The sequence below is a fragment of the Gobio gobio genome (genome assembly GCF_949357685.1).
Source record: "Gobio gobio genome assembly, chromosome: 3".
NCBI lineage: Eukaryota > Metazoa > Chordata > Actinopteri > Cypriniformes > Gobionidae > Gobio > Gobio gobio.
This window is the reverse complement of record NC_137099.1, coordinates 22,646,618-22,661,250: the sequence shown is the minus strand read 5'-3', so window position 1 is coordinate 22,661,250 and position 14,633 is coordinate 22,646,618. Positions and strand designations below refer to the sequence as shown.

General features: G+C 37.6%; 1 protein-coding gene across 1 annotated transcript; it reads right to left on the bottom strand.

Moving 5' to 3' along the window:
- Positions 1-175: 175 nt before the first annotated feature.
- exoc1l (exocyst complex component 1 like) lies at positions 176-1,149 on the bottom strand (the record flags this gene model as incomplete). The annotated part of the gene is made up of 3 exons (XM_079811889.1): positions 176-439; positions 637-800; positions 1,029-1,149. 3 exons carry the CDS (start codon positions 1,147-1,149, stop codon positions 176-178), a joined length of 549 nt encoding a protein of 182 aa, XP_079668015.1.
- Positions 1,150-14,633: the final 13,484 nt, after the last annotated feature.

The window sequence follows — 14,633 nt, the reverse complement described above, 5'->3', positions numbered from 1 at the left end:
AGTTAGTGGTCTAAGTGCTCAAAGCATGGCTAAGTGCTCAAAACACAAAGCATGGTCTTTGTGCACTCCCAAAGGGTATTACAGGTTACACTGAAATTAACTTTGTTTGGTCAACATCAAGAGTTTATGTTTTTAAGGTCAGTTTATAAGAGATTAAACAGAATGTCTGCTTTCTCTACAGAGGCACAGGACACAAGGAAAGACACACCAGATTAAAGGCATAGAAACAGATCTGCGCAAGGACAACACAGTCACCACGATCTGAATACATTGCAGTGGGTTGAATGTACGTCAAGTCAAAGTTCTTAAATTTAAGTGCCGTGTGGTGATGCTTCCTGCTCAGGGACAGCAGACAGCGGGCCAGAGTGTATTTCGCAGCACAGCTCACTGCTCTGACGGACCGCACAGAGTCGAAATGCATCAAGAAATAGGGATCATCCTAACACAGCAGAGAAATACAAATTGAACATCTTTCAATGGAAAGAAATAGACACCTCTTCCTAGTATAATATAACACATCAAAACCGTTATTTTGAAGTCTAGCTCAGATTTAACTACAAAATACTGTACGTTCACGCAGTTACATAGCAGGTATAATCATAAAAAATTGGAGGGGGATGTTTGAACTCAACTCACTACATCTGGATCTCTACCATCCAGAATCAGCAGTTCTTCCAGGGCCCAGATCTCTGTTCTCTCATAGCTGTCCTCCAGCCCACAGTGCTGCAGCTTCTTGGTCCGTGAATGCTTAACTCTCCGACACAAGACCACTGAGATCTGAGCTTCTTTGTCCTTAGATACTAAACACACATTGGTTCTATTTTTTACTATACGCCTTCATCAAACAAAGTGATATATTTTACAATTCTTACTCCTTCACAGACAATATCTGATTGTGTCCCCAGATGATCCCACTGTTCGTTTTATTCTCCTCAGTATCTCATCCAGTATCTCATTTCTCTGATGGAAAATAGTTCAGCGCATGCCACCTCAAATAATTATGCACAAAATAAGCTGAATTTTCTTACTAGAAACACAGAGAAAATGCCGTCCCTGCTGTTGCTCCTCTATTTCTATAAACTCCACCAGCTTCTGTCCCTCCGCTCGGAACAAGACTCTGTCCATCTCTTCCCTCAGCAGTGATGACATCTCGGGCAGAAAAAAGAGAGAGAAAATTAATTTAAGTGTGAGAGAGAGCAAGAGCAGAGTGAGGGATAAAATGTTTTCTTGAGGTGGACCTGGTTTGTAGGGTTTATCGCCCTCCTTCCACCCCCCCCTCCCCTCACTCTCTCTCTCTCTTTCTCTCCATACTTACTTACAAAGAGATTTCCACTTTATAAATTCAGTTACAACTTTCCTGAATAGTGCCATTATTTCAAATGTTTTATTTATTTTTGGTTCTCAAAAGCTAATTTGAAATGAATCCATGGAAACATTTAAAAACTTGAGAACGGCAATGGTTGAGATAAGTAAGCTTGGATGTGTCAGGAATCATTATTAAAAGTAATTTGTGTACTGTATGTGTTGCCAAAAATATTTTGAAATTATAACATTTGTAAAATATATAATTTATATATATATATATATATATATATATATATATATATATATATATATATATATATATATATATATATATATATATATATATATATATATATATATATATATATATATATATATATATATATATATAAATTATAATCAGTCAGTTATATATATATTTAATCAGTTATATATATTTAAATAGAATCAGGGTATATGTCTAGATTAAAACAAAATAATATCAAATATGTTTGGATTAGACAATGAAAAAATGTAGCAAATGTAAATTGCTTATAAACAGACAATAATATTTGAGCAATTTCACTCATCAGATAATATTTTTTAAATAATGTAAAAAAAAAAATTATATAGAGCAGTCCATCCGTACAAGTCTGAAATCTCATCTCTCTTCTTTTTGTCTGTTCATTGTTGAATTTGCTCTCCCTTTATTATTAACCTATATGTGAAAGATTTTAGTGTTTTATAATCTGATCACGCATACACATACACACACACACAACCACTAACAAACTCACTCCTGGCTTAGATGAGCCATGTCTGACTGATTGTACTAAAATGCCCTTGGGGGAAATACATAATTAGTTATGAAAACACATTTCCCTCTTAAATCTATATCGTACGAGGTGCAGTTAGAAACCATTATAATTATAATCTCTACAGGGATAACCCACATATTGACTGTGGTCCCATCAACCTTTAAAGATTCGATATCCAGCGGATATACAGATGCATAATTTATAGCCACAAAACACGTTCATACAAACAAGTGTTCTGATTGCATCTGATAAAGACTTTTTGGTAGCTGTAGAGGCCTTCTTGATATCCATCTGTGTCTTTAGAAGGCTAACTAATTAATCATTAACAAAATACTGCTGTCTGAAACTATACACTCGGGTACAATTTACCCAAAAGAAGGAAATTACCTCTGCTTTTAGTCTTCGGAGTACCTTTTAGTTGGTCTTTGAGGCTTTACTTGTGGCTGCTGTTAAAGTCAGTTCTAAAGGATGGTCATAAATTAGATTTTTTTTACTCTCCCATGCATGTGCAGTTCCTTAGGTAATGGAGAAGTAATGGATTAAAGGGATGGTCCACCCAAACATGAAAATTCTGTCATTAACTCACTTTCATGTCGTTCCAAACCTCTATGATTTACCTGTATGCGGCAGGTGACGAGAATTGGAGCTTAGAGTGTGAGTGAGGGAGCGCAGCAGTGATGGAGGAATGGTGCATTCGTGAAAGAAAGGACACTCAATATTCAACAATACAATTGATCTGCCTGCACTGACACCATTGTATGAGAACTGAAGTGAGCTGGACGATGACATCACTGTTTTCTCCAGAGCTGCTGTATAAATGTACTAAATTAATAACTTTTTTACAACAGAAATGTATCCACATTGAACTGGACAATGACATTTTCTTCTTATCACTGTAAAACTGCTTTGAAACGCTAATAACAATAACGGTGAGTTGACTTGACATGGCGGAGCAGCTGAGCAGATGAAACTGAAGATCCCCGGAGCAACACAGAAGACCACCACATCCGACGATTCGAGGAGCCAGGGTAGACCCTGATTAGGTGGCCAGCAAGAATGAGCAGGTAGGCGACCAGGACAGGGCAGGAAGAGAGGACCAGGTAGAAGATTTCACTGTTTTATATAGGCTACATTGCTCAAAAAAATTAAGGTAACACTTAATCATCACAGTATAACACCAAGTCAATTTAACTTCAGGGATATCAATCTGTCCAATTAGGAAGCATACATTATTTTGAATCAGTTTCTGTTTTGGTGCAAATGTAAGTGACAACAGGTCACTGGAGAGGCAACAGCAGCCACGACAACCTCCCAAAAGGGAAAGATTGCAGGTGGTGGCCATAGACAATTGTTCTTTCCTTATTCTTGCTCCGACTGATTTGTCTTTCATAGACGCAAACTCCTTTCGGTGAGAATTCATCTTTTTGAGATAATGGGTAACTTTGCGTATATCCGAGATCCGATTTTTGGGGGGTCCGTTCAGGCCGATTTTTTTTCTCTCTCTCGTTTTGTGAAGAGTGACATTACAAGGTTATACATATATAAAAAATTAAAATAAATGCGTCTTGTGCGTGACCATGACAACAGCAATAATTTGGACTGCAGCGCTCACTGCATGAGCTGAGGAGACGAGGAGGAGTCTTGAAACCGTGAGTAATGCGCTTTTTCTAATTTTTATTTTTGTTCTATTTTTTTGCAATTTAAAATGATTATTAATAAAATGTATTAATAATGTTAAATAAAGGTATAAAAGAGGCCTGTGTGTTTGTCAACGTAGGGACAGTATTTAGCTAGCCAGTCAACTGCCTAGTAAGGTGAGGTGGTAGAGAAATGTTAAAATGCCAACTGCCGATTTGTTGGGTTTTGTGACAGACAACACAAACGTGTTCCTCAGTTTCGGAACTTGCCATATTTTTAGCTTTATATGTTAAAGCAGCAGTGAAGGGCGGCAGCATGGGGATGCGAGAAATTTTGCTGCGCGCGGGAGATAATATTTTAAGGGACTTTTCGCACGTGCACGGTTTCACTTGCTCTCCCCTCATACTCTGTGTTCTGAAATCGTTTTTTTTTTTTTTTTTTTTTATCACGTCACCTGGTATCTTATTTGGGGCATTCTAAAACGCTTAACGTGAAAAATGCTTAACGTGGCTTAATGCATGGTTTTTCAAACTTTATGATGCCAAGGAGGACCCCCAAATATGATGAAAATTTTATGAGGGACCCCCCTTCCTAAAATACATCTATATATTTTTATGTATGAAAATACCTTTAAACTGTTAGATAAGTAGCAAGTGTGACATTATAAATACAACATATTGTTTCCAAACTTAAATTGGCTATAGGCTACTTAATGTTGGATGTAGGCCTATAAACCTGAAGAAGAACATTTTTCAATGAAAAAATATTTGTATGAGCAGCTTTCACAATAAATGTATGTAAGCAGCTCACGTCCTGCGTTAAGAATACTGCCTTACAAACCCCAGTGAGCAAGATAAAGGGGACTATAGTGAGAAATACTCACTAGAAAGATACAAAGCAAGCATACAATTCTGTAAAGTATGTATACAACAAGAAACATTTAGAAATTAAACAGAATGTTTGATAGACTTTATCCATTTTTGCTTTGTCTTCTCTGAAATTTTCCGGGGACCCCTTAGGACCTTCTTGAGGACCCCTGGGGGTCCCCGGACCCCAGTTTGAAAACCCCTGGCTTCATGTATAGTGATATTACAGACCAAACTCAGTAAACATCATACTAAACCATACTATGTGTACAGCTAAGCAGATGAGCCCAGAATATGAACGCAACACGTTGTGTTTTCCTCCCAAAACCATTATAAAGAAAATGCTTAGTGATTAAAACATAAAATTCTGCACAAACCCAATTTTTCTGTATAGTATGCTTTATTAGTATACTACGTTTGCTCCCGGTTTCACAGCTTAGGCTAAGGTCTGTCTGTGAAACCGGGCCTTGGTCTTTTAATATCAATGTCTTAGCACGTTAAGCGATTTCTTTATGGGAGGAAAATAATAAGTAATTAAACGTGTTGCGTTCATATTCTGGGCTCATCTGCTTTTCTGTGTATGTAGCCTATGCTTTATTAGTATGGTGTTTACTAAGTTTGGTTTGTTAATAACACTGTCTTAGTAAATTAAGCCACGTTAAGCTTTTTCATGTTTGGCGTTTCAGAATGTTCCTATTGTTTGCATTTCTACAGCAACGCATGACAGATTTACAGGCAAATAAAGTCAGTTCTGCAAAGTTATGTTCTGCTCTATTCTCTTATTGTTATATATTTCAATGTTTCAACAGCAACACAAAATCAAACAGTTGTAGGGGTTTTTAATTGGAGGTTTTTAAAATAATATTTTAATTTTCATAATATTTAGACTATTTTTCCTAATTTTATAAGGATTTGATTAGGTTGAAAGGGGGCGTTGGATGCTAAAATGTAATGTTTTGTGTTATTTTTAGAATGAAAGAATTGAGAATAAGTGGATAAAAGGCTGAGCCAAAATATTAAATCTGCTGGAGCAACAGACAAAGCCAGACACCAACACAGTATAATGGAAGGCAGGAGGAGGTCTGAGGAGTATGGTTATCGGCCATCCAGTAGTGCTGCAGAGAGCAAGAGGGTTGCCTTGGAGGAAGAAAAGCGGGCAAGGCTGAGACATGCAGCAAAACAAAGGAAGCGGGCCCTTGAAATTCGGGTGGCTAAACGTCATACGAAGTAGGGTTTAACTTACGAGGTGGTCTTTTGCAGTGTTGGGGAAAGTTACTTTGAAAAGTAATGCATTACAATATTGCGTTACTCCCTTAAAAAGTAACTAATTGAGTTACTTTTTAAGAAAAGTAATGCGTTACGTTACTTTTGCGTTACTTTTTCTCACCTGGGCTGGGCTTGTTTTTGTTTATAACAAAAAAGTTATATTTTTGCGCAACGGTAAAGACCTCTTCATACCAAAATTGAAATAATAAGCCCCAGGCTGAGGTAAAAATGCAAATTCACGCATGAACAGTAGAGGGCACAGCTCTGCTGTGCTGCCATTCTGGATACTGGTAGAATAGGATGCAGGAGAAAAAAGTTTTACCAATAAAAACTAAAAATCTAGTAATTTTCATCATCAGAGGTCAGCAGCAAGACATTGGTAAATTAAATATAAAAGGTAGATTATGCATAAAAATTGTTGTTTTATTTAACATTTAATTATTGGAGGTTTGCATAGGACTCTGATTTTGCATTTGACTGATTTTATTCATTTTGAGGAGTACAGAATCTTTATTGTGCAAGTGAGATAAATAAATGCTCACATTTAGTCTGGAACTACAATAACCATCATGTTTACACACACACGCCTCTGCACTTATTTTTCCTCAACATTGGGGCAGGAGAGCTGTCAGTCAAATTAATGTGAAAAAGTAACTCAGATATTTTGTTGTAAATTTGAAAAGTAATGCGTTACTTTAGTAGTTACTTGGAAAAAGTAATATTATTACGTAACTCAAGTTACTTGTAATGCGTAACCAACACTGGTCTTTTGTTTACAAAGTATCCAAATATTGATGCATTTGTTACCAGCGGGATCTTCAGCTCCCACATCTATTGAATCCTTTTTGTGTTTTATAAAGGGTTGTTTTGCCCTACATAAAACAAACACTTTTTTTTACCTACCTGTTAGAATTAGTTTTCAGGCAGATGCAAAGATACTTAAAGGGTTACTTCAGTGGTTTAGCATTAAGCTTTGTATCAGTAGAAACCCGGTAGTATATTCAAATTATGGTACTTTTCCCCCTCATATCCCCCTGAGACGAGAGAATTATGCATTTTATTTTTGGAAAAAATCCTTTGATGACGCAAATATCGTCATTTTGCGTCATCGGAGGATTTTTGTCCAGAGGCTAGAGACTACAGGAGCTAGTTCCGCATGTTTTCAACCCGCCCACAGGGGAGGGATCTCACTCATAGAATGTAAATGCGCACGGCCGCTGCCCCTTGGCTCGGGCATTAATAGCAGAGCGAAGCAAAGTGAGTGTTTCAACTTTTCAATTAATTCCTATGAAAGTTTAGCTTCCACATGCGATCTGATAACGCGCCAGACTGGACACGCGTCGTGAATGACTGCCACGCTTACCTCAGCTCTGCTCAGATCTTCTCTCGTGATGAATGAAATCTGACTCCTGCGGCGTCTGTGACGTGACTTCCTTTCGGCTCACTCACACTTTATTTAAAAAACACGTTCAGTTTTTAATTGTAGTGTCTATTCTCTAACTGAACGAAATTATTGTATTTGTATGAAAATCAAAACGACTATGGGGCGGTGTCATGGTGGGCAAGTGATAACCAATAGCCGTGGCTTTGGGAGTGGCCTCGTACGGCAGCGAAGCAAGTGCATTCTGGGAGTTGTTGTCTTTCATCCACATGAGACAAAAATACATTTTCTGTCTTTTCTCAGTCTAGAAGGCACCAAATTCAAAAATAATTTCACATTTCTACTACACAAATTACAGTTCATATACACATTCATCTTCCCAGCACATTCAAGTGCCCTTTTAATAGTGACTAGAAATGAGCATGAAAAGTAAATATATAAAATTAAAAAATAAGTGTCCTGACCTCGGAGAATGTTTTCTCTATCCACGCAATGTTCTTTTTTACCCCTCACCCGTTTGCATCCCTGGTCTTTAGTTTTGTGTTTTGTTAGGGTTCTTTTCACTGTCTGTATGAGGCAGTACCTGCAACCCAATCAGGTTGCACAGGCAGTCCAGCTCCTCCATGATGGCACATCCATACGTAACGTTCCAAGGAGGTTTGGTGTGTCTCCCAGCACAGTTTCAAGAGCATGGAGGAGATACCGGGAGCAAAACCGTTACAGGGACATAGAAGGGCAACAACCCAGCAACAGGACCGGTATCTGCTCCTTTGTGCGAGGAGGAACAGGAGGAGCACTGCCAGAGCCCTACAAAGGCTTCAGGTATGCATGTTTCTGACCAAACTGTCAGAAAGAGTCTAGAGATGCCGTGGAGATTGTTATGCTGCGTACAGCATCATCCAGCACGACTGGTTTGGTGGTGGGTGAGTAATGGCCTGGGGAGGAATATCCCTGGAAAATTGGCATTGACCAAACTGTCAGAATTGGAATTGGCAAGTCCACCATTGGCGCCCCGTTCTGTTCACGGATGAGAGCGGGTTCACACGGAGCATGTGACAGATGTGAAAGAGTCTGGAGATGCCGTGGAGATTGTTATGCTGCGTACAACATCATCCAGCATGACTGGTTTGGTGGTGGGTCAGTAATGGTCTGGGGAGGGATATCCTTGGAGGGTCGTACAGACGTGCTAACCAATGGTTCCCTTACTGATGTTAGGTACAGAAAATCCTCAGAGCCATTGTCAGACCTTGTTGCCGGTGCAGTGGGCTCTGGGTTCCTCCTGGTGATGATGAAGGCATTGATGCCATTGACTGGCCCACACATTCCCCAGACCTAAATCCAGTTGAGGACCTCTGGGACATTATGTATTGGAACATCTGAAGCCACCAAGTAGCACCACAGACTGTCCAGGAGCTCACTGATGCCCTGATACAGGTCTGGGAGAAGATCCCTCAGGACACCATCCGCCATCTCATCTAGAGCATGCCCAGACGTTGTCGTGAGTGAATACAGGCACATTTGAATTTTTAATTATTTGAGATCCAATGTGTGATTTAAGTGTTCCCTTAATTTTTTTCAGCAGTGTATTTTGGGTCACATGAGCGTTTGAGGAAAGCTGACTGAGAGATGGACTTCCGGACTGCCAGCTGACTTGCGGGTGTCTGGAGTGCCAGCTGGGTGTCTGGAGTGAGACCATGGCAGACCTGGTCAAACATAAAGAGAGAACTTGAGAACGGCCACCATGGCCGAGATAAGTGAGTTTGAAGCGGCTTCCGTGGCCATGATGTACAGTACATTGAATAAGTATTTCAATACTATGTTTTTTCAATAAAGTAAGAAGGGTGTGCACATTTGATGGAATCTTTACTTCATTATCATGTACACCTATTTCTGTATGCAAATCAGGTAATAATTGTAACATTTTTGGAAGCATAATTATTTTTCAATGTATATAATTATAATTATTCAGTGTGAGACTAAAACACAACACTCAAGCCTGTCAGTCTTGTAGTGTGGGTTAGTGGAACCAAAACATTATAAGATTATGAACTGTCGCCTTTGAATTGTCAAGACCTCCGGTTGCTTTCGTGGGACTTTACCTGTAAAAAGTGTAAAAAGTCACTTTAGATAAAAGCTCAGCTAAATGGTTGTTTACATCCTGTCCATAGTGCTTTTATATCAGCATTAGTCACTCAGAACACCAAAGCACAGATAAACCTCTTTCCAGTACTTCATCTCTTCACTATATTTTGTGGTGCTTTAGACTACATTTATGTATCTATCTATGACTATGATCTATGTACATCTATAAATATTGCAGTGAATTGAATAGTGAAGTGGCAGAGTGGACAGAACTATGGAGACTTACACACCATTGCCAGTGATGTGGAATCTTTTTTTATTCGGCCAAGGAGTCTGAATCTGGGGAAAGACAATGGGATGCTCTGAAGTGCTTCATGATACACTGTATTGATTTGGCCACGTCCAATAAACTGTGCTGGGAACGAGTCCAAGGATTTCCAAATGTACTCTTAGTCAATAGACTAAAACAAAATAAGGATTCTTTAGGAAACTAAAGCGTTTACAGTCCAAAATATGCAAATTATGGCCATAATGTCATAATATATTTTATGTTTTTAACAACATATTTTGTTTCCATAAACATAAGATGTGAAAACATTAACATGCAAACCTTACATTCTTGTTTTTCAATCCCCCTAATTATAATCTGTAACTCATGTGTATATTAAAATAGTAGCGCAGATATTACTTCAATCAATTTCCAATCACCAATAATTTCCAAACTAGCCAGTTTACCAGTAAATATCAAACCATATTCAATTAAGTGTTAAAGTCAAGAGTAGACATGAACTTTAATATACTGTACATTAAATACATTTTCATTTCTGTAGAAACATGAATGGCAGATATTATTTAAAAAAATATTATTTAGCCTAAATAAAGCAACAGGTTGCAAAGAGAATCATACTGTAGTTATGAGGATTTATTTCTCGAGTCTTTTTGATCACTGGAGAAACACTGCTCGCAAATGTATAGGGATTCATAAAACGAGCCACAATTTTGATCTAATATTCGTAATATCTGTGTGTGGAATTTACTCACACACAGATTTAGTCTTTCTCAAGAAAGGATGTGGAAATTGATCAATAATTTCCTATGAGCAGAAGTCAATAACTGACACAAAGGGACAAGTTTATGCTCAGGGAATAGTTCTATTAGATTGTTCATGCTTTTGTGGGTGTGATGCTAATGGCTGAGTGCTGTGGGATATCCTGTCTTTCGCCCACACACATATACTGAGGTTTCCATTTGCTTCTCCCCACAAAAATGCATCCAAATGTCAAAGAACAAGTTCTATTTACCAACTGTAGTTTCCGGTAAACTTAACCCAAAACCACTTTCACTTACCACTTTCTTTTCACATTTTGTTACTTTCTATTTTTTTATGACTGGTCGTTAATACCAACTTGCTGACTTCATTGTAGTAACAAAAAATAGTTTGGGATTATGAATAAATAATAATTTATTTATTTATAGTTGGCATATCTGATCAACAGATAAACGGATGACGCAATCATCCGAACAGCTCTTCACACATGCCCTCACATCTGGACCAGTCAAAAATGTGAGGATGTTGTTCGTTGATTTTAGTTCAGCCTTCTTCGGTCTTCTGTTTTTTTCTGACCCCAAAGGACGTTTGCTCAAATAAAAGAAAAAGTTCCCTTTGTCCAAATGGCATGATATTTTGTACGGTTGTCAACACTCTCGAACACTCTCTTGGATTGATATCTGTTTTTATGTTCGTGTGACAAAAAAAAGTCACACTCAAGCTGCTTAGAAAATGGACAAAATTCATCCTCAAAAACAGAAACAACACAAAACACGCATACAGAAATGAAGTGAAGCATCCACAATGCAAAATGATAATGCGCACACTCACACAGGAATACATTTGTTATTGCTTGTTATTGCTGTTCAGTTCATTGCATTTTGATGTTCATGTTGTGTATTTTTTACTCAATATGTAATATAACTGTTCATTTCTGTTCATTTTTGTTCTGTTACAGTTAGTAACTGAAGTGTAGATTAAATTTGTTGAATTATGAGAAAATCAGATTTATTTCAAATTCAGTTTGAAGTAAATGATAAACTCTAAAGACTCCAACTCTTGTTCAGGTTTGATTCTAATGTAACATCATTGAAAAAAATATTTTTTCAGTACAAAAAAATGCTAAACTTTGACAAAATATATTCATTTGAATTGTTATAATTATGATTGTGATTTCATAACATTTAGATATGAATCCAACTGAAAAATACTTGTGAAAAGATGTCTTTCAGTCAGTCAAATAGCAAATAGTGGAGCTCTGCAGCCATTTACTGGTAAAAGTCATTTATTTTAATTTAAAAACTGTATTGTCCAAAAGATGGGCAACAATCTCACACTAAACCATGTCAAATTATCCATGTTATCCCCACGAATGAAAGTTAGAAATTTGGGTCTTTTATAAAGTGAATTTTACATTTAAAAAAAACGTGTGATTTTGTGTGAAAATCCATTAAAAAAATATATTTTAAATTTATTTATATACATTTAAAAATTATTATAAATACTCCAAAAACTGCACAGATGTTGAGTAAAAACATTAATAAACAGAGTAAAATTACATTTGTTCTAAAAAAAAACAAACAATTGTTTTGTTACAAAATTACATTTTGTTGCCTGGGGTCTGTTGAGACCCGAAAGACCCTGAGTGTAATTCCCAAACGAAGACCGTACAAGGGTTAATAATACCATCATTCCTCAACAGGTTTTCCAAAAATTGATACATCTGGGCTTGGACAGTTAACTGAGTTTATGGATACTGGACTTTTTAAGTAACAGACCGCAAACTGTCAGGATGGGAGGCTGCACTTTGTCAACTTTGATCCTAAATACAGGAGCACCACAGAGGTGTGTCATCGGCCCTCTCCTTTACACACTCTTCACATATGACTGCACTCCCATTCGCCCCTCCAACACCATAGTTACACTTCCAGACAATACTACTATAATAGGACTGATAACGCATAACAGGTTCAACATCTGGTGGAGTGGTGTACTTACAATAATCTGGACCTTACCATCACAAAAACTAAAGAGATGATATAGACTTTAGAAGATCCAGATGCACTGAGCATCGCTCTCTCTGTGTATTAGGAGGGGAGGTGGAGAGAGTGGAGAGTTTCAAGGAGTTTACATCTCAGCAGACCTTACATGTTCAGTTAACATTTCTCACCAGGTAAAGGGGGCCCGGCAAAGACTCTACTTCCTTAAGATGTTAAAGCAGTCCAACCTCCCACAACAGCTGCTGTTTCTACCGTGCGGGCAGTGAGAGCCTATTGACCTTCTGTTGTAGTGTGTGGTATGGCAGCTGCACTGCAGAAAACAGGAGAGACGTACAACGCATGGTGAAAGCAGCACAGCGAATAATTGGGACCCCACTCATACCCCTGTCAGACATATACACTGGCCGACTGAAAAAGAAAGCCAGTTGTATCACAAAAGACTCAACTCACCCTGGACATTGCTTGAAGAGCTTAACTAAATTTCGTTGTTTTGTGACAATTACAATAAAGCTCAATCAATCAATTAATTTTGTGCAATTATACATGATTTTTGAAATTGTCCATGCACTCATTAAATTTTATTTTAATTTGATCATTTATTTTATTTAATAGCAAGAATAGGTATACAATACATACAGATTTCAGAGGTGTGGGGACCCTCATGCATTGCTGACCTCGCCTTAGGGCACAATAATGTGAGTCTAGACTGCTGCAATGCTGCACCCTGTTGGTCAAAACATGTAGTACACTATGGGCAACAAACTGCTGTATGGTAGAGGGCTTATTATGGTTTGCCAATACACTGTAAAAAAAAACCAAGTTGCAGCATGGAATTTTTAAGTACAATCAACTTAGATGTTTAAGTCATTTCAACTTAAATTACGTTAAACTGACTTTCTCAGTTTAAAATGAGTTGTATCTTGTATAACTTATAAAAATAAGTTGAAAATTGCCTAACTTATTTTGATGAGTTAAAATAATGTAAAAACATATGTTGTGATAACTTATTGACCATATAATTTTTTACAGTGTAAACTGCAGACCAACTGCAGAGCCACATGCCACGCCACGGCAGTCTGAAGACAGCATATACAAATAAAATTTAGTATATTGGGCAAAAAAGCTGTTAATGTATAAGTTCATACATTACTACATGCTGAGTCAACGATTAATACCCCCCTCCTCATCTCTTCTGTGACAAATGCGACTGCTTCGACCTACACAACACCGAAGACTGTCCCACCCAGGACCAGATGCTAGATTCCCTGCTGCACACCACACAGCAGTCCCAATGATGGGCGACTTACTGTGACATCTGTGATGTCTTTGGCCACTGGACCGAGTGCATCAAACTTTCTAGGTTATTGCCATGTTCCCGCAGCATTTATACTTGCATGCCTTGAATAAAGCAGTGCACAAAGACTATTGTGAGTTTGTGTTTTTTCACTTGTGTGTTTACCACCATATAAGCCTAAACCGTTCAGTCACTTTAAAGCAAGCATCACAAGTTTACTCAGTGTCAATTTTACCTGCCTTTATTACACTGAATGACTGTTCAAAGGAAAGACCTTGAAAGTATCTTGTAGTGAAATCTCATATTGATTGAATAATGGTGATAGAGGTGGTTTAACCAGGAAATGTGGAATTGAGGTACTCTAAGATCTTTGAACTTCAGTGTCTGAGCTCTAGTGGAAGGGATGCTTGACCTGTCAACGTCTCAACAGCTTTTCACACTTCACAGAGTTTGGATAGAGTAAGAGTAGAGTAAGTTATTCTAGGATTGTGAAAGTTTCATTATTTCTCAACAAAAAGAGTACATATGTTTCAATCACTTATCTTTCAGGATGACTGTTAGGAAAACGTTTACACCAAAAATAATTATTCTATTTTATAACAAGGTGTGGAGATCTGGTATGTATGAAGGTGGGCTGTTTTCAGTAAAGTTAGCCTATGTTTCCCAGGTTGTTTGAGACATTTATTTGTATAAAGGTCAAATGGTCTTATGGAAAGAAACTTCATAAAATATATTTTAAGTGCAAAATTATTTTTGTTAAAAGCTATGTTAATTCTAATTCTGATCTTGTGTGTGTGGTCCCGAAGAGCATCCTGAACTGTCTGTGGAAAATGGCTCTTCTCCAAGCCAGACATTGTTTTTCAAAATTAACTTGCCTTCTAAACAAATTATTGTGAGTCACAATAAACATGTTTTCAAATAAAATAGTTTGAATAATGGAAGTTGAAAAAATCTAC